The following is a 24,198-nucleotide window of genomic DNA, read 5'->3' on the forward strand; positions in this document are numbered from 1 at the left end:
ATCTTACAAGAAGTGTCTGAAGGACACATAGTGTTAAATCTTTGAAAGCATGAGCACAATTGACTTATGGAGTCTGCACAGTCAAAAAAATTGACAGAACTCCTTCACTCTTCAATCAAGAAACTTTGCTAGGGGCATTCTTCAAAGCAGAACAGAAACAGCTGTAGAATGAGAAAGATTAAAGAACCTCTACAGTGCACACAGCATTGACAAGGAAGGGTAATATCAGTTTTTTATTTCCTTGACTAGCCCTTAGAGTTGTTGTTGCATCAAAGCAAGCAGCAGCATGTAACCGTGGGGAAAGCTCAGGAAGCAAGGCAGCAAGACCCCCAACATTTGTAACATAAGGGTCTCCTGCCCTGACTGGACATCATTACTTATTTACTGCTTAAAACATTAAGCAGACACTAGCAGTAGCTCATGTATCTTGGGTGCTTCTGAACAGTGACAGAGTAAATGAACAGTTTTTATTGCCCCTTATTGGGATTTTGGACTAGCCCATGTGGAAGTATCATTTCAAATTAATAGTACTATTTATCTGAAAACCAGGAAAGAGTGAAGGGGAATGAAATAATTCAGAGTCTGGAAACCATTCCCACAATGGGGAGAATTATGGAGCTCAGCTTTCCCGGTCTGTCAAGAAGGCTTGGGTTACTACAGTCCAAGAGACGAAACAGAGGTCATAATGAGTTTTTAAATCTAGGCAAGAAAGGTATAAATGAATGAATATCCAAAATACAAACACATATTTCAAAGTCAATTTCAGGTCCCCTTTGAAAGAGAATGACAGAATATGCGGAAAGGCAAACAGTATCTTTCTCTTGGATTTGACATCACAACTGGCATGTCTGAAAGAAACTTTAGTCAGGAAGATTCTCTGTGTCATGTCATTCATGGACTGGAGCATCCCAATGCTCTTGTAAGTTTTATAGAGTTACAGACCAGAAAATATGCCAGTGAAAATTCAGGTCATTTTTTTCAAGCTGAAAAACTAAATTCATTACACAGATTAATTTAGAATAGTGGAAAGTGTAACTTACTCTTCTTGAGATCAGGTCCCATCAGCTTTAGACTGACTTCCAGTTAGCACCTCAGAAGACTCAATTCTTTTTCATGAGCTTGCAGTATTTCTTTTCCTTAACTGAAATGCTTTTGAAAAAGATTGATACTACTTTTTTTTTCTTTTTTTTTTTCCTTTTTTCTCTCCTTTCATCTGTCTAATCACGTGAATTAATTGACTGTTAAAAGATGTAACATTCAAATCTCTTTCAGGAATTCCATAGGAATACTGAACAATGTCACAAATCATGCTTAAGATCATAGCTTCATATACTCCCCCTGCCCTGTGCCATGTGACTACCAACCAGGTATTGATTTCCTTTCATCTCAAAAACTGAAGCAATATTCATTGCTAAAATAAAAAGCTTTCTGAGTTATGAGAACGCACTGCCAGCAAGTTTCAAGATGAAGCATAGATATCAAAAACAAAAGAGTGGAGGAAGGGAACATTGAAAGCATATGTGGAATAGCTGAATATACTCTCTGAGAATATATGTATTAAAACAAGGCTTTAATGATAAAACTACACAGGAGCAAATGTAATAGATGGGCACCACAGTCCCAACATTCTTGTCCAGAGCAGAATGGAACTTGCCTCTAGTTTATCACAGAGCAGCCCAGAGGGGCAACCAATAATGTCCCAAGGGACTTGCTCCTGCTTGTCTTTCCCTGGCTAAAACCTTCTGTCTCAATGACTAAACCTCCCCTGGGAATTGCAGGGGGACAGTAGACAGGGTGAAATAGGACAGGTTGTAAATAAGCAAATACACCAGCCAAAAACAGCACAGTTATTTCTTCCTTGCTGCTTGCAAACCTCTTTCATTGCCAAGTGACAGACATGCATTGGGTCTTGAGTTTAATGTGTACCTCTTACCAAGACTGGGCCTCCACAAAACATTTCAATGCGAAGGAGCAAGACTAATTCACAGTGCCCTCTCCCCAGGACACTGGGCTGCCTGTAGTAAAAATACCAAGGGTAGCAATCCACAAAAGACAGCACCTGCTTAACCTGTCTAGGGAGTGAGAGGGTAGAAGTCCTTCACCAGAGATGCTTCAAACTCATCCACTGATCTCCAAGAGGCAACATGCCTTCATCCCTTGGAATCATAGAATACTAGAATCACAAGGTTGGAAAGGACCTACAAGATCATCTAGTCCAACCATCCACCCATTCCCCTTGCTACCACAAGCTACTAAATCGTATCACATAGCTCCTCATTCAGATGCCTCTTGAACACGGCCAGGGACGGCGACTCCACCACCTCTCTGTGCAGGCCATCCCAGTGCCCGACCACTCTCTGAGATAAAAAGTTTTTCCTTATGTCCAATCTAAACCTCCTCTGGTACAACTTATGGACATTTCCTCAGGTCTTGTTTGTTGCCTGGGGGAAGTGGTCAAATCCCACCTCATCACAACCTCCCTTCAGGAAGCTGTAGAATGCAATGGGGTCTCTCCTGAGCCTCCTCTTCTCCAGACTAAACAATCCCAGCTCCCTCAGTCGCTTCTCATAAGACTTCTGCTCCAGACCCCTCACCAGTCTTGTTGCCCTTCTCTGGGCATATTCCAGGGCCTCAGTGTCTTCCTTGTAGTGAGGGGCCCAAAACTGAACACAATACTCAAGGTACAGCCTCACTAGTGCTGAGTACAGGGGGATGATCACCTCCCTGCTCCTGCTGGCCACACTATTTCTAATACAGGCCAAGATGCCGTTGGCCCTCTTGGCCACCTGGGCACACTGCTGGCTCATGTTCAGCCGAGCATCAACCAACACCCCCAGGTCCTTTTCCTCTTTACAGTCACCCAGCCACTCATTCCCAAGCCTATAGCACTGCAGGGGGTGGTCACATTCAAGAAAGAATGTATCCTTCTATCCTGAATCTTAAAAATAGAGAAGGCAGAGAACTATAAAAAAAGCAAAATAGTAATAAATTAATCTGACCAAACTGTCAAAATAGTAATAAATTAATCTGACCAAAGCGCTTATTGAAGGCATTTTATATGCAGTGTGACAAACTGGGTAGGAGAGAGAAAACAAGCCAATATATCAGTTACCTCTTTGGAAAGCTTAATCAGGACCTGAACTACCTGAGATTTTCAGCATCTTATGCAGATGTCAGTCCATCTGCACCTGGGTGTTAGTGCCACAAGTATGTAAATCTAAGTCACTATGGCCAGTGACTGAACAGTGGAAAAAGAAGTGTTCGAGGCTCAAACAGACTCGGTAGCTTGGTAAACTGTCACTCGCTTTACTGCTGCATGTTAATGGAAAGCCAGTTTTGTCTTCAGAGCTTACTGAGATCAGTATGTCTTTATTATGCACTAAAGTTAGGCTCAGAACATGTTGGATATCTGGGCCATGATTAATTATAAACGTCTTGTGACAAGACAGCGTTAATTCACAGGATGTAACGAAGAAAATTCATGGTTCTAAAAATGAGTCTTGGTGTTGTGTAGCAGACAATTAGAAGTTGCAATCCCAAAACTCACTGGAGAAAGAGAGCAACTCCTGCAAGTCTCATTCTGATAACCATCCTAGGCAAGGTCTCTCTTCCTTGATGCAGACCAGAAAGCTGAGGCAGCTTAGCATTAGAACACAGGCACTTAGGTATCTGAGGCTAATCAGCAACACTGTAAAGTGTTCTCCTGCACTGCAGAAAAAGCAGCCTCCTTTGCAATGCTGTCCTACCTAATAATAGTGAGAACAGGAAAAGCTGCTACAGTCTGTGGTGCACCAACCCCACCCCCCCCCCCCCCCCCCCCCGCAGCTCTCTGACTTCGACACTGAGAGAGGCTGCCAGGCATGGAGTTAACCCTACAATGCTGCAGGGGGGCTTTGAGCTGCAGAGTCAAAATTGGCCTGCTTTGAGAAAAAGAATAAACACATGACAAGTCAGCAAACCCTCACCTTCTTCTGAGCTTCAACACTTAACAAACCAGAGGAAAAGTCTCCCTCCAGCTTGCCACAGAGGTAAAATACAGACCTTTGCAATCACTGGCTATAGAGGAAAGGATTTCAGACTCAGAACTTGAAGTGAACGAGTGAAACTGGGAGAGAGAAATGAGCAAGGAGCTTTTACAGTGGGATATCAAATCAAGTTTATATCAAACCAAGTAGATATCAAACCAAGCCAGTTTTCTTTCAACTTTTTTCCATCCCTAACACTAAAATTACATAAGAAATTCGTCCATCATGCCTTTGGAGGACAGTCAAGATCATTTCATAGGTAAAAGCCCACTGTGGAATTTTTTCCAACACTTTTTATACCCTTGATAAGAAAGCAGCAGTTTTTGCCAGAGGTTGTTCAGTGCACCTGAAGATGCAGTGGAAATCAGAAAAAGGAGAAGGCAGTGGTCCCAGGAAAGGCTGGTTAAAAGCTGGTTAATAGCTGGTTAATAATTCTCTTCACCTCATTTTCCAAGCTGGCCAGAACAGCTCTGCGGGCATGGAGACATCAGAACAGAGATGTAGCTGACCCATTAATGCACCCAAGGAAACAGGGAAGCTAGAAGCTAAAGTGGAAAGGATGCAGGAACAGCCCAGGTCTTTGGGCATCTTCTCTTCAGACACAGCCAGGGGACAGAAGTGCCCTTTGGCACCCCAGGAAGGCAACCCTATTGGGGCCAGAGGTACCAGAGAGCTTTGGAAGTGTTGTGAGAAGCTGTTTGTAGTAGCAGCCATAAATGGAGCTGCCTGTGATGCTGAGAGCATGGTGCAATGTTCTCATATCTCCCTTGCAGACTTAAAGCACTCTGGCCTGTCAGTTCTCTCCTTTCCAGACTGATCTGAAAGGTGCATTTGTTTAGGAAGAAATTACTGGGAAGAAAAGGCCATGAGAAGATCTGTACAGAGAAGAATGCCTTGTTTGCAGATGTACAGATGTAGTTATTACAGAAACATGGATTTGATAGTATGATGGAAGTGTGCCAGCTAGTAACCTGGGTAAACTGTAGAACTGTATTTAAAGGTGTTGACTGAGACAGAAGTAAAATTTAGCTGCTGAACTATGTTAGCATTTTTATAATGTGTTTGTTTTCACAAGTGAGGGAGGTTGTAGCTTAGTTAAGTAGTATTATATCCTGCATGCAGAGAAACCTTCGCTGGATTAATTGCTCTTGGATCGACACACTCAACTTTAAAATGTTCACCTTTAAAACATTCACCTTTCCTCTCTATTTCAGTAAAGGAGGTATAATATTACAATATAAGATGGAAACGAACCAGAAAGTAAGCAATTTTTTCTGTATTGATAAAGGGCAAAGCATAATAATAGGAGAGAGACTAGTCTTGAATCTAATGCACCAGACACAATTACTAGGATTGTCTCTCTTCTGCTTTCTCTCCCAGACTCCAGGAGAAAGAAGAATCAATTAGCTCTCAACAGACGATGACCTTGAAGGATACAGCCTTCAAGGTGAATATGCTGATTAAGACAGAAAAGAGAGGAGAAGGAAAGGATTGGGAAATTCACAGAAGGGCCTGGTCCAGAAACAACACCACAGAACATGAGATGATTCAGTTCTTTTTTAGTTATGCACTGAAAAAAAAAATATTATAGTGTAAAAGGGAATTTCTGGGAACAAGTTACCTCCTTCTGCCTGGAACAGCAAAATGGATACTGAGAGGCAAAAGAAGGGACAATCCAATTTACAGATGCAACTTTCCAAGCCATCTCTCAAAATTTTATAGTTGTAAGCCATCTCTCAAAATTTTATGGTTGTTAAAAGCACTCATTAAAAAAAAAAAGTTACCTCTGCTGCAGTCTGTCAATCTCTCCAACAAATCTTGCTCTACATAAAACACATGTTTGAAATGCAGCTGTTTTAAAAACCCCAAGACAGTGCTTTCAGAGCTGTCCAAATTGTTCTTTTCATGCTTACTTTCATTCTCAGGCAGATCTTCTGCAGTGCGGTTTTCCAACTCTGTTTTATTAGAGCTTCATCCCTTTGCCACAGCCAGAATTACACGTCACGGTTAGAATCAGTGCAGGCTACACAACCTTCTCTCTTGGCTGCAACCTGAGCTTTCCAGTTCTCCCTCTCCTTTCAGTCCATACATATCTGGAAGTCTATGATGCTTTAAAACATATTTATGTTAAAAAAAAATTAAGACAACAGTAGAAAACCGAAAACAACCACCTAATTTCTGGATAACCATTTACTTCACAGATGTGAGCAGGTATGAAAGCAGATAACGGCCTTTTTCTGGTAACTGCTCTAAAGAATGTCTCTTTTTCCTCCTCTTCATTCATTTTCTGATGAGATGAAATGAGATTACCAGGTGATTGGGGGTAAATTCAGAAGGGTTGTTCTGGCATAACCAGTTTTTGGTTATTTCTCCCTAACATAGGAAAGAGGCAATTTTGATGGAATGGTGTCTGCTGGTCACTATAAGGACCAAAAAGAGCTGCCACATCCTTAATGGCCCTTAAAATATCCACACTACAGAAGAGATTTTCTACATCACCAATTGAAAAAATATCACTGAGTATAATTTTATATACCTGAAAAGGTACTTAAGTGTCCCAGTAATTCAAATGATGTCTCACTTCCCACAGACAAAGACTGCACAGTAGTATTTCCCTATCAGACTGTTTCCATCAGATAAACTGCTGTAAATCCAATATCCCATTGTTACCCTTATATAAGCAAAAGCCAGCAGGCATTCTACACAAATACCTAAAATTTCCTTTCTGTGATTCTGGAATTGTTTCTTTCAGTTGATCAGCACCAGTTCTCTGCTGGAAGGATTTTTGCAGAAATCATTGTAATCATGCTCTTTTTCACTTGCAAAGGTGTTGGCCCAAAAATGTCCTAGCTATTCCTATTGCCATGTATCTATACTGAGTCCAGTGTAGATACTGAGTCCAGTAACTCAGAAGTGAACTTCTGGTACCTTCAGGTTTGCAAGGTGAGATTCCGAAGGTAATACCTACAAGATGAGTTTCTTGGGCATTATGGAGAAGGGAGAAAAATGAGATGGGGTCCTGCAAGGCAATTTTCAAGGAACTAAGCTGCACATTCTCATCACTGCAGCTATCTGAAGGAAACCACAGCCCTGTGCTCTTGGCGCAATAGCGCACTACTTCTTTTTTATTAGTTACACAATTATACTCAGCTCAGAAACTGCTGGCTTGCTGTGGTCCAGATTTAATGGGTTAAAATTAGGAATGTCAAATAAATTAAATTTGGTATTCTCATGGTATTGGTGGTATTCTGATGCTTTATGATCATAACTGAGAAAATAATTCAGGCACCCTAGATATTCTTTCAGTTTAAGGATGAACAGTGACTAATTTGAAAACTGCTTCATACTGCCTTTGCTGTATGGGCAAGAACCCCTTTTCTGAAATGTCCCACAGAAATCAATGAGGAATTGTCCCAACTTCAGCAAGATTCAGCACCCAGATTGGGGGGACAGATGCAAAAATGTGTGCTATGCTCTTAAAGGAAAGGGAAAGATCACAACCATTCACAATCTACATTAATAATTCCCTGTCTCTAACTACTTCAAATACACTGTTGCTCTTTCCCACTGTTTTTCCTGATTGCTCCAGGAGGGAGGACAGAGGAGGACAATGGAGATGTCTGCCAACAACAGACTTCAGGAAGGAGGTAGCAGAATTGCTCTGTAAGCGAGGTAAAGAAAATGAACACATATAGAAGACCCAGTACAGAACACAAACCAAATTTCTTGAGAGAAATAGGCTGACAGACCACGTGGAATGGCATTTCAGGTAAACCCCTGATGTAAATCACATGCTCCCTACAGGTAGAAACAGAGGAAACAATGGTTCTAGGTCTTTACAGAGGTCCCAAATGAAGCTCTCTTCTCTGCCATGTATACCTCACCAAGGTTCAGAAATGCAGTACCAATCTGAGCAGTCAGCATATGTCAGTCACATGACCCCCCAGGAGAATAGGTGCAGTTAGTGGCCTTATTTTTATATTTTTTTGTTTTTTGGTGGTGGAAGGAAAAACAAAGAAGAAACACATAGCTTCTACTTACAAAGTTTTGGAGCAGTTTGGAGATTGGTTTCTGTTGCTTGTGCCTGAAACACCGTGGTAGACTCCAGGGAGGATGGTGACAGTGATGGTGCAGCGGAGGACCACAACCCAACATCTAGGATGCGGTTGTAGAGAGAAGGCTGAAGAAAGGGCCTGGAGGGCACGAGCGAGCTGTCAGTTTGCACTGTCACTTCAGCCTTGCTCTCAAGGCTAGGTATGGGGAAGGGTGAGGCATACACCTCCGAAGGCACCCAGGCAGACAAAGCTGTAGGATCCACAGTGCTCCTTGGGTCTTGTCCTATCCTCCCAGGGTCAAGGTGTGTAGGAGAGTCATACTCAAAAATCTTGTCCACAAAGACCCACTTGAGGCCAGCAATGCAGAGGCAGAGGCTGAGCAGGCAAGCCAAGATAGGGGCAATGCAGATCTTTTCAGAGTTGAGGCAGCCCTTCAGTCGCTCTGCCTCCAGGCACACGCAGCAGGTCATGGCCAGGCCTGCCACCCCTGAAACCCTGCTGTCCTCTCTGTGGGGCCCCGGCATATTCTCCTCAGCCGGGAGCCTGTCAAGGGATGCGTCAGGGCTCAGATGAGCCGAGGGACTGGGGAAAGTCTCGGTGGCTACTTCAGACATGTTTAAGCATCAGCTCTGACACAGCTCACCTCCAAAAGGCCTTAACTCTATCACAGTCCATTACTGTGAGACACAGACAAAAACAGATGGAGTAACAGTCACAGCACTCAGCGAAAATCACAGGGCAGGAGTCAATGAGAAGTCCAAGCTCAGTAACATCATCCAAACATCATCAGAGAAGAGGAACGCATGGGAAAAACGAGACACCCCCGCCCCCTGCCCAAGCTCTCTGCAACTCACACTGCCTTGCCGAAGCCAAGGGCAGCTCTGCAGTCACTGTGCTCTTGCTTCCTGGCCACTTTTATAATTCCCTCTATGCCTCTCAAGCAATTCCAGCTCTTCTAAGTGAAGGAAGAACTGTCCCCCCAGAAGCAAGCGAAACAAATAAAAACAGGGGGAAGGAGGATGGGGAGAAAGACAACCACAAGCAGCAAACAAATCGACCAGATTAAGTGAACCAATAGCCCAGAGCAAAAGGCAAGATTCTCACCTTGAGCATCTGAGGCTGGTATCTGCTTAGACGAGGAAAACAATTGTCATATGGTAGAAGGAGCAAAAGCAAAATCTGTAACAACAGCGTCAGCGGCAGAAGTGACAGTAGCAGCAGCATCCTGTCGCGTTACAGCGGCGGCTGAAAGAGGCTGAATCATTACAGAGCAGCAGGTGCTCGCTATCTGAGCATCACTGCAAACAATATCATTACACAGAGGTTTGAAACGAAGAGCGATGCCAAGGCGATGGTAACTCCCTTCCTTTCCCCTCCCTCTTTGTCCTTCTTGAGTGCTCATTCACTTTCCTCCTTCCCCCCCACCCACCCCCCCCCTCCCGCCCCGCTCCCCCAGCCCCCTCGCAGGCTGTTTCTCTGATGTACAGGCTCAGTCCTTCCTCCCGTCCCCACCCCCCGCCCTCTGCAGGGCTGGTCTGAGGGAAATCAGTGTACCCAGCAACGCAGGACTGTTAGTGACTTCCTATTTTATCCAATTAGGAAGAATAAAGGCCATCAAATCAAAAGGGGGGAGCGGGCGGGAGTTGCTCGCTGCCGCCCGCTCCCTCCTTCCAGCCGGAGCGCGGTCGGAGGAGGCAGACATCGACTGGCGAGGACTGGTGTAGGTGGGAGCGCGTCGGGCGGCGCGGGGCTCGCCAAGCTCGCCGAGGCTGGCGACTGCCGACATCCGATCTCCCCTGGGGGAAGCCCGTTTTCCCTCAGCAGCTTCTCCTCGCCTAATGCCTAGAGCGTTTCTTTCCACGCCTCTGAGTAAATTCGATCCACTAATAATAGCGCTGGATGCACCTTAGGTCAAGCAGCAAAAAATTTAAAAAATTACAAAAATTCCCGCTTCTGACAAGTTTTCATTTGAAGACATCGTTTTACATTAATAATAATAATAACAATAACATTTTCGTTTTTAACCTCTCTTCCAAAACTGCAAAACCAAAAAAAGGCAAAACCTTTGCAATAACCCCAGCTCCCCAGCATAATTCTCAAAAGGTGGTTGCTGCTAAATTATGTCCTCACTCCTCCTTAGAATAAAATAGAAAAGTAAAAACTGGAAGAACTGCATTATTAACAAGGCTTCCACTTTGTTCCTAAATGTGCATATCATTTGTCACCTCCACTGGCATCTAGCACTAATTCCCATCTCCAGGAGTGCAGTGTAAGGCAGAGTAAACAAACTACTAAATAACAAAGCTTGGAATTTCTCCTATTCCCTATCCCTTCTGTCTCCAAAAGGAAAGTGCACCTGTGTGACAATATGTCTAAAGGGAGAGGGGTTTTAAGCTCAATTTCCTTTGCAAAAATGTCTGCAACAAAGGCCTGGCAGTACGAATACCCTTTCTACCTTAGTATAAATGACTGCAGGATACATAATAAAACAAAGAATCAAGTGCTTCAAATTGCCCTGAACTATTTTATTTTATTTTTTATTTTTTTTGCCACTACCTTAGTTGGGTATCCAAAATGGAATTTCATTTGTAAGTATTTACTTTTGGCAGTGACCAAAAAGATGCCTGTCTCTACTCATCTCTTCTCTCTGCCTCATAATCTTCCCATTCACAAAGACTTCCCATGGGAACATTAATAACATTCACATTAAAAAAGGTTTATCAAAATCTCAATGATTCCCATACTGTTTTCACAGACTCTCCCATCAAGGACTAATTGATGGATGTCTGATCACACAGCTTCCTGTGAGACTGCAGTAGCCAGCTGAAGTAATCATGATGCTATGTTCAAGTGCCTGAAGAATATACCTTACAGCACAGCTAGCGATAACACTCTCTGGAAGAATGTAAATGGATAAATCATCATGCAGTCAAGTCTACATTACTGCTGAAGTGTCTGGCCCACAGGTTAGTGGTGACTCTCATCTGGAGTACTGTGTCCAGTTCTGGGCTTCCCAGTATAAAAATGACAGAGATCTCTTGGAAAGAGTCCAGCGAAGGGCCACAAAGATGGTGAAGGGCCTGGAGCATCTCCCCTATGAAGAAAGGCTAAGTGAACTGGGGCTCTTTAGCCTTGAGAAAAGAAGACTGAGAGAGGACCTGATCCAGGTTTATAAATATCTGAGGTGTGGGGGATAAAGTGGCGAGGCCAGACTCTTTTCAGCAGTGTGTGGAGACAGGACAAGGGGGAACAGACAGAAACTGCAGCACAGGAGGTTCCGCATGAATGTGCGCAAGAACTTCTTTATGGTGAGGGTGATGGAGCACTGGCACAGGCTGCCCAGGGGGGTTGTGGAGTCTCCTTCTCTGGAGATATTCAAGACCTGCCTGGACGCCTACCTGTGCAACCTGGTGTAGGGAACCTGCTTTGGCAGGGGGGTTGGACTCAATGATCTCTTGAGGTCCCTTCCAACCCCTATGATTCTATGATTCTATGATTCTATGTGATCAGTAGCCTCAGACAGAACAAAAAGCTTGCATTGTATAGTTACATACCCGGCTCCTCTTATTATCAAGCACATGTGCTACTTTAGCTGAAAATATTCTGCATAAGCATAGTCTCTTTCAAGTATCTTAAAATGTTTTGCAACAGCAGTAGCAACATAACAGGCATAGAAGGGGGAACATCAGAGCAGCCTTGCTGTGACAACAGTGATGGCCTATGGGTACAAACAAGCAAGGTGCCTATGGAAAGACTGAATCCTTTCTTGGACTGAGTGATAAATGCGGGAGTGAGACGTGATTCTACACATGCAGGTTGCTGCTCAGGTGTGAAGAGCTGCTCTTCAAAGTTGAGAACTATCAGCAGATTGCTTGGTGCAATTTGTTTGAAGTGTCCTGACATCTTTATTAATCCCTTATCTTCCAACCTTCTTAGTTCCAGTGAGACAGTTTTTCCTGACACTGCCTCTCTGAGCTGGTCTTTGCGCTACCTTTACACCACTGCTAGGCGCACATTTCCCTTGCTGGCCTTTTGGGCAAACTACCCTCCTCTAACATTCTCCTGTAATGTTTTGGTCACATCTTTCTGCTGCTGAGGTGACTAGAAACATTTGTGGAAATCTGCACCTTCCTTGGAAGTGACAGCTACCATGAACGACAGTGTGCAGGTGGATAGAGGGATGACTGCTCATCACCACTGGTGACCATGGCCTGCCACGCTGTGCATGCGGCTCCAGGAGTGCGATGGGGACATTCCAGAGCTGCCCGCATGCGGGTGCATCGCTCCCTCCTCGCCTTCACGAGGGACTGGGATGTGCTAGCAGTCCGGCCTGACAAGAGCAGCCGGGTCGGCTTCTGCCGCTCCATGCTCCCCGCCGCGGCAGCCGCAACATCCCGGCGGCGCTTGGCTCCCTGCCTGGCTACAAAGCCTTTCACTGTCGCACGTCCCCTCCCCGCGGCACCTCCGGACCTGCTCCAGCAGCGCGCTGCCAGCTCCGCTCAGACCTCCTCCCTTTACTCCTTCTTCCTCTACCCGCGGGGTGCCTGTGGAAGTACATCATCCCTCAGCCGAGGAGTGCCCGCCGGCCCCCATTGCTCCCCTCCGACAGGAGGGGCAGGGAGGGAGGCGATACTGCATCACCAACTGTCCCGTGCCCCTCTGGCACCACTTCACAGGTGGCTGAAGGCAGAGACAAGGCAACCTGCCCGGGATGCGCTGCTTGCCGGGGTCTCCGCTGCCCCATAGCAACGTGGAAATCCCTCTCGGCAGCTGCAGGTTTCATGTTTCTGTACTGGTGCTGGTATGCTCAGCTTATCCATGGGTTACAGCCCAGGCAGGAGTGAGAATGGCTTGGAAAAGAGCCAGCAGCTGGTTAACAGAAAGGAAGGCCTGGCAGAAAGCAAGGGGTAGTGTAGACCTGGAGGTAACAAAATTTCACTGCAGTAGCCCTTTGGTGACTGGTTCAGAACGGTAAGGAAGGGCAAGCAGCTAGGTCAGGTTCTAACGCAGAGATTTACTTATGATTATTATGCAGCTTGGATTGCCTTGGCTTACAGGAAAAAGTGGTATGATTCTAGACCAATGAAACTAATGTGTGACTGTGATTTGGACGCTTTCCATGTGTAAGTGGCAGGTTGAAACACACAGGCTTATGAAACTGTAATTTTATTTTGTGGAGTGTTTTTGTAAAGAGTCAGGCAATATTTTGCTAAGTTCCATTCCCACAAGACTGAAAAATAAACACAAGGCATTAACTTTCAGCCTGAGATGTGGACGAACAAAGTGTATTTGCTTCTCCAGTTCTACAGGCCCTAAAAGGAGGCTGAATTTGTATTCCCTCACTGTGGATGAACACTCTCTCTGTCCAGCCACAAAGATATGAATGAAACACAAGCAGACACATAAACATGACTGACAATATCTTGCAAATTAGAGCAGCTAGTGCCATTTCACTCATCTGGGCCTCTGTTCCTAACAGAATCAGACCCTGCTGAAGTTTTTGGAAATCTGGTCTGGCATTTTCTTGAAAACCATTGTATTCCAAATATCCAACTGAAATAAAAGCAAAAAAAAAAAAAAAAAAGTCTATAAGCCACATAATTTTCTAAGAATTATCTGCTCTTGCAGGTAATAAGTCGCAAGGAAAGTAACCACCTTCACAAATGGTTATGTACAATTTTCAGGTCTGCTGGGTCACAGCTTAAGAAAGGATGCTTATAGGACCACAGGGCAAGTGGTCACCCCCCAGGTTATTGGGTTTTTTTTGTTTTTTTTGTTTTTTTTTTTAAGACCACATCAGTTCTTCAGAAGACACAAGCAGCAATATATAGCATTAATTGCTCCATCATATGTTCCATCATCCCCCATGCATTGAGAAATTGAAAGCACTGAACCAAGAAGCTAAAAAGAAAAAAAAAGTGTGTGTTCATTAATAAGAGATTGATGAGGAAGATAAAAGGATCTCTTTTTATTGATTGCAAGCACTTTCTTCAAATTAAATAAGTGCACTATTTAAAGATGGAAGAGTGACCCAAAGCAAGTGGGCAGGTCCAATAAGCAGTATCACTGCCAGTGGCCATAGCGTGGGAGGAACTGGCTATCACACTTGGTGCAAAAAATTAATTTATTTCTCCTTTCAGTGCTCCACCAATCTACTCTCTTTAACCCATCTCCCTTGAACTGATGCCAGCACTTTCTTCCTTTGAATCCTTCCAAAAGCATTCACTAAAATCCCCATCTCTCAGATCAAATGACAAAGAGAACACTTCATTTTGCCTCTCTGCTGAACTGCAAATGCAAAAGTGGAACATTTGCACACACACACACATAATTTTTCATCTTGATGGAAAGCAAACAATTAAAGTGATATTACTGCTTGCATGTCTTTCCCCCATTTCCACCATTTTCTTTTTTTTCTTTTTTTGTAATCCTGTAGTTATTTATAGCCATATGTGAATGAAAAAAAGTTATGCCAAACCATTAAGAAAATGCAGGAAAACATGAGTGCTACAAATATGGAACCCTTAAGCACATATACAGGCTTAGACATTAGGACACATATATCACTATCAGCAGAATAATTAGTACTCTTAATTAATTTGGTGTAAGAGGGCAGCTGTGGAGAAACTCCATGTCCTTAGTCAACAGAGGAGATAGGAACAAGAGAAGGCTGTATCCAAATCATCTTTGTACCCTCAGGTCAAAACAACTATACTGGAATTATTCCAGTGCCAACATAGGTGTGACAGAAATGTTTCTTGAAAGTGTCTGGAGCATGGAATTCAAATTTCAGTGCTTTTGAAAAGTTAATATTTGAGCAAGCTCATATTGCCTTTGTGTCGGAACTTTTTGTATTGGCATAACCTATATGCATTTACACCAGGAACTTTTTTTCTCCAAGTACAATAGCTGTGGCTAACAAGAACAGGGATTTGAAAAAAAACAATAGAACTACAACAGGCTTTTCAAGAGATGTTTATCCTTTAAACAGCTGTAGCCAGTAATTAAAGCTGAAAACATCCACAAAACAGGCTGTTATTTCAGGGGAACCAAAAGGTTTTTTGAGTCTTTTCATCAGCAAATGAAATGTGAGACACTGAGTTTCTTTCATCCTAATCAGAAGCAGAGCCTGTGGCACTAGGTGAGACACAGAAATTCAACATCAAACCATGAATATCAGGGTTTTTCATCAATGGCACTGAGTCATTTGCCCGACCTCTTCTCAGTCACAAAATTTAGGATGAGCATAGCCATTGATCAGACTAACAACAATTAGCTCTGCTGTATGGCTAAGGAGCATTTAAGAAATTGAAAGACCAGTAATGTCATCAGTTGAGTCCTTCTGCCAATGAGCAGGAACAGCAGAAGGAAGACCTCCGTATTTTTCTGTTTTCTTCAGATCCAGCACCACCTTCACCCCACCACTGGCATTTCTTTGTTTTGTAGTGTGGCAGTGAGCTGGGACAGCATGATGACTACAGAGCCCAGGCTCACTCATTAACTCCCATCCACCTCAGTACCAAGTGCATTTGTGGGCCTGCATTTGAGCAACTGCAGAGATGGAGCAAATTCCTTCTGGGAGTTGGCAATACTGCTGCTTTGTACAGACATAGGTGCATAGGACTTCAGGCTGGACAGCCTAGAGACCATGTTCCTCCACTGTGGCCATGAGTGTTTTCACATCCATAGTCCCCCTGCTGCTGGGAACACAGAAAAGTTTGAACAAACATCCTGAAACTCCTGGATTTTGGAATTATTCACCTCCCACTGATCCTTGGTTAATGAAGTACTTAAATGTGCATGGAGTTAAACAAATGGTAAAATGCCTTCCTGATTAGAGATGGGTTAGATCATAAATCTAAGTGCCTTTTTGAGCCACAGCATAATTCAGGAACCAAAAAGGTATTTTGGACTATAGTGCCATGTTTCACGATAAACACAGCTAATCAGTGACACCATGCTTTTATTTCTTTATGCTACCTCTCACTTGTGCTAATCCAGTATTGTTCATTTAGTTGAGCTCTCAGCTGGATCAAAAAAAAAAAAAAAAAGATTTTTTTACTTAAGAAACATTATTTTAAAATTTCTAAATGATTTTTAAATAGAGAAGTTTAACAACTGCTTCCAAGCACGGCCCCATGTATACTGTAGTCTAGAAGATCAGCAGGAGAACTAGACTCCAGAGCAGAGTTTTCTCAACAAAGACTCTGCAGAGTGAAGTATTCTTTCAAGTCAAAGCTTACCTTAGATAGAAATTCTTAGATCTTAACAAGCTATCCATTACTCAGAAAAATCTTACTTCTACTTATTATTCCTTTCAGTTCTATGTGGTGACACAATTATTTTTGTACTTGCAAACATTCCTAGTTGTTGTTTAAAACTTCAACAGATTTCACTTCACTTTAAAGTGTTGCTTTCAAAATTTCAACTACATGTGCACTTTTTTATAAAGTACCTTGCAAGCTTATCTTTTATAATGTTACTGCTAGAAAAACAAAAAAATAAAAAAGCCAAACACATGCAGCTAGCATAGCACATGGAATGATCTTTTTATCATTAAATAAAGAGATGCTAATAATAAATCATAAATATGTTACTGGTTTATGTTTTTAAGGTATGTTTTATGATATCATCATATGTTCACTGTCTGAAACCTTCAGGATTTTGCTTGCACCAAACGTTATGCTTTCAGCACAAGCACTTGTTTGCTTAGCAGCCTCCTGCAAATCACTTCAGATAATGAATTTAATCCGCTTTATTCTAACTAAAGATCCAAGCTACACTGCTTGGTTCAGATCTGGTTATGTCAGTTCAAAGTCTGATTACATTCAAGATAAGGAGGTAGAATCGAGGTGTTTCCTGTTTAAAATATAAAAGCAATTTCACATTTCAACAATAATAAAATGACAGTTCTCATAATGCCTCAGAATCCCAGCATCATCAAGGGCATTTAATATTTAATATTCTTTCATAGTGCATTCAGAAAACCATAGAAGGCATGAATCACACACTTGGCATTGTCTGGAAAAGACTGTCAATTTCCAGCAAATAATTAAGAAGAATTAAAAAAAGTATGACAAAGGAGATTTTATGTCTAGTCATGAGTTTCTGGTAGGCTAATCAAATATGTTTCTACTACACAGCTGCTTTGAATGCAAATCCCTGCCTGAATTTTAAGATGCTTCCTTGTCACATCTTCCTCACTCCTGCAACCAGACACTCTTCTTGCTATGTATTGTCTGGCACAAAAGCAAAACTCTCACCTTTTAAAATGAAAAATATGAAGGGAAGTAAGGTATTTACTCTTCTCATAGGTAGGGTTTTATCATTCCTGCACCCTGCTGGGTCTTGCTAAGGGCAAGAATAGAGAAGCTCCTAAATCCTGTAATGCATACATATATAATAATTTCACTGAAGCTACAGAGTGGAGTGTGCTGCTTCAGACAGTGAGCAGGCCCTCATTTACATCAGAGAAAAATGGGTTCACTGTTATCTCATTGTTGTACACGGCTCAGGGCAGCAGGGTTTGCTGCTGCTGAGTGGTGTAAGAGCAGTAGAGCAGTTTTGGAAACACCTCCTGCAAGGCAGAACAACCAAAAAATGGAGCACAGGAATCAGTGATGGAGCAAAATATAGCTTGTTAAAGCTCACAGCAGTGCAGAGAAGTGCAATGAAACAGAACCTTTGTTACAGAACTCAGCTGTGTCCAATTCCCACTTCTGACAACAAATACATGTGTAGGAGTGTTTATCCACTTGTATATAGATATGCATCAGAATGAGCTGTAATCATTTTATTCGAGGGATGCACTGTCCCTGCACCTTTTCCTACAATCATGCTGCAGACCATGCCTAACATGAGTGCCTCCCATTCTGCCATGTTTCATCACAAAGCCTGTGGAGTGGAAATGAGACTACAGAGAATGAGGGGGAGTAAGACTCATTCCTTCTTCTTGAAGGTGCCTGATCTAAACAGAGCTGTGATCATTGACACACTGAAGGAATGCATGCCCATGGAGGTCATTACACTGGGTAGGGGAAATGCATGTTTAGAGGCTGCAAGGAGGAGAAAACATTGTTCTGGAGCTTTGCTGGATTAAGGTGATGTTTTCCTGAAGACTGGTGCGCTCTTCAGCCTGCATACCTGTTTTCTCATTCCTGTCTGCTGTTGGGACCATTCCGCAAAGCTCTGTGCTGAAGAGAATGCAGCTCTCGGCCAGCTGTATGACAAGGCCATAGCCTCCTTCTCTTACTGAGGGGACATAGGGCAGCTGCTATAGAAAACTGGCAACTCTCAGGCCAGTTTGCATTCTGAAAAATGAATGGTAAATGCTTAGGTGTAGGCCTCTGGTGCCACCTGGCCCTGAACTTCTGACACCAACAGAAGTCTAAATGCCCAGGCAGAGGTCAGTGTGGGGATCATCTGCTTCCCTTCCCCAGCCCACAGGCAGCAAGAGGCACCTGGCAACCTCAGCTTGTGCTCCTGCAGACAAGGTGAACTCTGTCCCTAAATCCCACCTCTGATCAGGGCTATAGTTTGAAGCCAGACAGTGTAAAACTGAAGCACCCCCTCAGAATCCACTGCTGCAATGATGGTGCCAAATTTCTTGCCAGCGTGGGCAAGTTTTCAGTGGCTCAGCCAAAGCAGCAGTGAACATCAAGTGCTTGCTCTCACTTGAGGGCTGCAGCCTTCCTGTTGCTCAAAAATTCCCTCCCTACTGCTTAACCACTGCTTAACTCCAATTAAATTAAAAGTTGCCAAGGGGCAACAAATTCTCTTCGTGTTCCTCACTTCATCTAGTGTCCTTCCTACTGTGTTTTCAGTGTAGTTGCACAGCTTTGTACATGCTAGAGGAGAAAACAAAGATGTGACCAAAATAGCTTGGATGCTGAAGAAACAAGTTCCATGGTGCAAAGCCCATCTTCAGGGCAGGGCTCCCGAGGGTAGACTGGGGCTGAAAGACATGCTTATGGGCATCATATTGTTTCTATTTATGTCAGGAGTGTGCAAAAGGAGGAGGTTTTGTTAATAACACTTGAAAAAATGTGAAATTTTCTATATTATATTCTTTTTCTTACTTAGGCATCAGCTCATGGATTCATCAGGAAAGCAGTCCTACTCAGCTGCATAGAAATAATTTTTGGACAATATGACTGAGATTTAACAAAGAGCTGTGAAAAATAAGAGATGACAAAGTTCTGGCCTGCTTTGCTGATTTATGTGCTACTAATGCTGCACAGGCTGGATGAAAGCAGAGAATACACTTCCCTACTTATACTAGCCATATTCCCTACTTATACTAGCCAACTTAGGAAGTGCTAATATCATCCCAACAGTGACTACTAGACTTAGATACAGTATAATTAAAAACCTAAGCAGCTGAAGTCCAGTCAGCATTAATAATCAGCTGAAACTGTATTCACCACCTCCATCTTCTTCTCCTTCCTCTTCCAAATAAAAAATAATGCCTGTGCTTGTATGCATTTACAGGAAATACAATGCATTATTAATGTGGCTGCAGCTGCTACGAAGTTAAGGTTTACTGCCTACCACTGTAGAGGTTAGTTGTAGCTACTGGCAATACTCACTGCTCACTGGTGCATTAGGTAATGAGAGAGTTTCCAGGAGAGGCAAGTGAAGTACCTGAACACCACCAAGTTTGTGGAAAATCACAGCCAGGGAGGGATGATGGATCTGAAGCTATCACTGGGGCAGGCAACAATGGTTAACCTGTAGGAATTACTCCAGAAACAATTATTTTTCTACTGAAATGTTGTGTATTTTCTTTGAACCATGAATGTGATTATGCTCAGATGCAGATACACAAAGCAGAGAGGAAATAGGTACAGACAGCAGTACAAGACAAAGCGCTCTAAAAGAAGCTCTTTACCAAAACCTTTCCCCACAAAAACAACACAGTGTTTGTAGTGAGGTGCAAAAATCCCCACATGTTCCATGATTTCAAAGAATATCATTCCTACATGCATCCTGTGATTTCAAGGAATGTCAGACAAGTCAGGCCAGAAGTGCTTATTTCCTGGTATGCTGAAAAATGGTCTATAATTGCAGACATCTATCTGTCAAGCTGAAATCTTCATGCATACACTGAAGAAACGCCTGTCAGATTTTATTTTCCAGTTATCCTGGACAGCATACTATGCTGCATACAAATATAGATACATAGCCAGAACCCCCAGTGTGAAGGCTCTGAAACAGCAGAAAAATATGGTGCAATTTGAACTAGTAATCAGAGTAATGGATTAGATACATGGATTAAAATCGCAGAAAATAATTCAAACCTGCCTCCCAAGCAGGAAGCTTCTGAGTAGTCTCAAAACAAGTAATTTTTAGGGTCTTTTTTCCTCCTCCAACTTTTATGTCCTGTACAAATTTCTAACTCCTTGATACAGTGCCTAAAATCTGAAATCTGTAAAATGCAGCAAGGAGCTATCCGAAAGCTGAAGGGTCAAAAGCTTTTCCCACATATTATTGGAGCATGTGTGCACAGATTTCAGTGATAAACCAAATAATGCAAGTGGATTTCCTTTTAATAGGCCAGAAGGGAGGACCATGGACTAGAGCAAGAAACAAGGGAGTTGCACAAAATCTGGAACATGTAATACTAAAGCATCACTGATCATCTGTAGTAACTGAACAAATCAAGGACAATAAAAGCTGCAGGAAAAGCATGATGCCACAATGTCTGCCATTCAGGTTGTGGCCCCTGGCTTTACCCTGCTGACTGTGAGCCCTCAGCTGAAGTTTCTTGCTGGCAAGAATCTGCGGTTTCTTCTTCCTACCAGTTGGTCATAATGGGGATTAGGGTAAAAAACAGCACAGCCCTGCCTTTGAGGATGTCCTTCCCTCTCTTAAGTGGCAGAGTAGAACTACAGCCTCATCAGCTATTCAGCGCCATTGACTATTTCACTACTGCAAACAGGCTTTTTAATTCCAATACAGGAAACTGTATTCAGATGACATTGAGAAATCCTCTAGTAATTATTTGGGCTAATCCTATTAACTAAGAATGGCTTTCAAATGCTAAAAAAGTTAAAAAATAAATAAAAAGGAGGAAAACCCCAGAAGGAATACACTAACTATTCCCTTCCAGCCCCATATAAACAAATTCTTATTGTACAGAAGGAAAATTGTGTTAACCGTTTAACATTTAAAAAAATAAGAAAAAAGTTACTTGAAATGTCTATAAATTCAAAAGGCACCACTCCGTCTTCCTGCATGTGTTTTATTTATAGTTTACTAGTACACAGTTCAACTTGTGCACTTTCCAAGTAAAAGAGACAGATGTTTACAGAATGTACATAATTTAACAAGTACTTTCCATAAGCTCCAAATTTGTGCTGCAAGAGGGGATCAAATTTATGCTAGCCGAACCTGCTGTTGTTTTAATACTGTAATAACATCACAGTGTCGAACTTAACTCTTTCAGCTTCTCATTAGAAATCCAGTTGGTGTGTTTAAAGTGACAGTGACTTACTGAGCAGTAAAAAGAATTATTCCTTTGTGACCATTAGCCAAATAAGTAATCTTTTAATAAGGCACACGAAGTTCTGCATTTCCTTTATGAGAAGACAGAAAAAAAGCAAGTTTCGAAAAAATGTGCTTAGGCAACTAAAATGGCTCTAACTTGGAACACAGGCACAGCTTTCATGTGGCCTTGTGCTCTTCAGTTCCCTACTCACATCTGCACCTGCCCATGCCCCAGGGCTCTCCTACATTTTCTACCCCACAGGGTGCTGGGTAAGCCAGAGCTGTTCTTCAGATCATTTCACCATGATGGACTTCACTCACACCTGAATAGCAGCTTTTGTGTCTACTTGAAACTCATTCTATATAATTACCCCTGTTCTCCTCTCCTGAAAGCCCATTTTCAGTGCTAGAACTGTAGGCTGTGTTAGGCACAACTTATTTCCAAGTTACTGAGACCAAAGACAATGGCTTGGCATTTTCTGCAAACACTTTGCAGAAAGAGGTAAAATATTTTCTGAAGAGGCAGACTGATGAAGCTTATTTCTAAACCCCAGCCTGCAACTGTCATTCATTCTAACCCTCAGGGTTGCCCAGGAATTCTTTGTTTTAGTCACTGCCATGATCACATTCCCTTGCTGGACTGTTTATCTTTTCCGAGCATTCAAGAATGTGTGCTTGTGAATGCTGTCCCTCTGATACACTTTTGCAACTGCAGATATATAACTTCCCCATGTAACCTCCCTCAAATAAAAAAGAAAAAGAGACTTGTATCTATTAGATACTTTGGGAAACAATATGGGAGAGTTCGATACCTGGTCAGCAGCACTAAGCTCCATTCATTTGAGTGGGAACATGAAAACACAGGAGAGAAAGGCAGATTGGTGGGACCTCTTTCCTATATTTAGCAAACACACATAACTGTGAGCCTTCTTAACAGCCTCCCACCTAACAAAAACACCAGGGAAGTATTTTCATTGGTGGTGAGAAAATGTGAGAATATCTATTAAAAACTAGAGTCATATCACTAACACATTTCTACTGTCAGTGATCAACACTTGAGTTACAAAACTCCAGTAACTAACTCTGAGCCTCTGCCCTTTCTCATATAGCTGTCTCTCTAGCTGAGATCAAACACCTCATTTTATGAATCGATCCTTCTCCCCTTCTCTATATTCCTATTTAAACAACTACATTTTCTCACAGTAACATGCATTGCAACTGCAATTGACACAACTATAGAAATTCCCAGAGGAACCCAGAGCACAGCTTATGTTGCTCCCACTGCACAGGAAATGCAAATGTTCTTAGTCATCCTTCCTCTGTCATGAAGAGTCAGATTCATTGTCTTGCTCTGCTGAGGAGGAAATTGCTGTATAATCTCCTTCCAGAGCTAGAGAATCCTTTGCAGGCTAAGCATGCAAATTCTCTGGACATAAATGAATCTAACCACAGTGGGCAAAATGACATGGCATAGGTGAGCATCAGTGATAGAAGCCCTGCATTGGCTCCCTGCTAAGAGTGTGTTTTCCTTGTATTTCCACCCACATATTAATTGCGCTTGCTCTGAGACATGTGTAATCAAATCAAACTATAGCAGAGCTCAAAGTCTGTGAGAAGACTTGGAAAAAACTCCACACATCCCTTGCTAAGCACTTCACGTAGGCCAAAGAGATCCCCAGTTTCTCCATTTACAATGTTAAGTTGCCACTGAAGTGTAGGCAGTGCCTCCTGCCAATCAGAAGATTCCCCTCCCTTTCTTGAGCTACAAGAGAGACCTCTGTAGACTGCCGGGAGCAGGACAAATGGACAAATTATGCTAGGAAATTTTACAGACTTATGTGGTTAGATTCTCCTATAAAGAGCTTTGAGAAATAGTCACTTTTTTTTTCCCCCATCTAGGAAAATAAAAATAAACTCATACCTACCACTGAGAAACAGCTATTTACTGAGTCCCCCTTCAGGCCAAAAGAAAAGATACGTCAGCTGCATGGAGAAGCACAAATTCTCTTGCTGCACTAACAAAAACAAATGCTTAAGTGACTTCTAGTAAGCCTCTGCTTAGCACACATGCCAGTTGTTAATCATAAGAGGACAAGGATGATATTTGCTGGGTAATAAAGCAATTCCATATCTTTTCTTGAAGACTGTGTGTGCATCTTCCACTCCTTTTCTCAGCCCTGTTTTTGGGATTGGAGCCATGTTTGCCTGACTACCAATCTACCAAAGAAAAGGCAGAATCCATATTCACAGCATTCTTTCCCTGGGCCTACCTGAATCTCCTTTTCCCTCCAAAGAAACGAACACCTAAAAGAGTTACAAGCATCTGCTCTGCAGGTGTAGCTTGCATATGACCAGCGACAGCAATTGACTCAAAGCTCTTTACAGTAGAAAACTGAAACAGTAGCTTTTCCTCAGGACAGACACATATCTAACAGGCAAATAATTGTTTTGGATTTCTCTAGCTCTTGCAAACCCTGGGACAGCTGTTATCCTACTGTTTGTCAAGCAGTAGCTGCCATTGTGGCAACTAATGGGTTTTATGTAGATCATTAAATCACCTAGGACCTCTGCAAAGCCTGCAGCTTCTATTAAGTCAAAGATTTTCCATTGGGAAACTGAAGGAAGCAGTT

General features: G+C 42.6%; 2 protein-coding genes across 10 annotated transcripts in view; both read right to left on the reverse strand.

Moving 5' to 3' along the window:
- Nucleotides 1-24,198, reverse strand: part of NRG1 (neuregulin 1) — a 181,511-nt gene that overhangs the window by 89,886 nt on the left and 67,427 nt on the right. For 3 of the 9 annotated variants that reach the window (XM_065740718.1, XM_065740713.1, XM_065740716.1), the window contains exon 1: nt 8,067-8,780. The exons of the other annotated variants lie outside the window; for them this stretch is intronic. In XM_065740718.1, the coding sequence (XP_065596790.1) occupies nt 8,067-8,694 (628 nt within the window). In that variant the 5' untranslated portion in view covers nt 8,695-8,780. Of the gene's footprint in view, nt 1-8,066; nt 8,781-24,198 lie in introns of those variants that run through there. 9 annotated transcript variants of the gene reach the window in all.
- On the reverse strand, nt 9,143-9,304 carry LOC136051341 (uncharacterized). Its single transcript, XM_065740750.1, has one exon. The coding sequence runs from the start codon at nt 9,302-9,304 to the stop codon at nt 9,143-9,145; it is 162 nt and encodes a 53-aa protein (XP_065596822.1).

Source organism: Cyrtonyx montezumae, unplaced genomic scaffold, assembly GCF_038088225.1.
Source record: "Cyrtonyx montezumae isolate F1298 unplaced genomic scaffold, pur_monq_1.0 scaffold_29, whole genome shotgun sequence".
Taxonomy (NCBI): domain Eukaryota; kingdom Metazoa; phylum Chordata; class Aves; order Galliformes; family Odontophoridae; genus Cyrtonyx; species Cyrtonyx montezumae.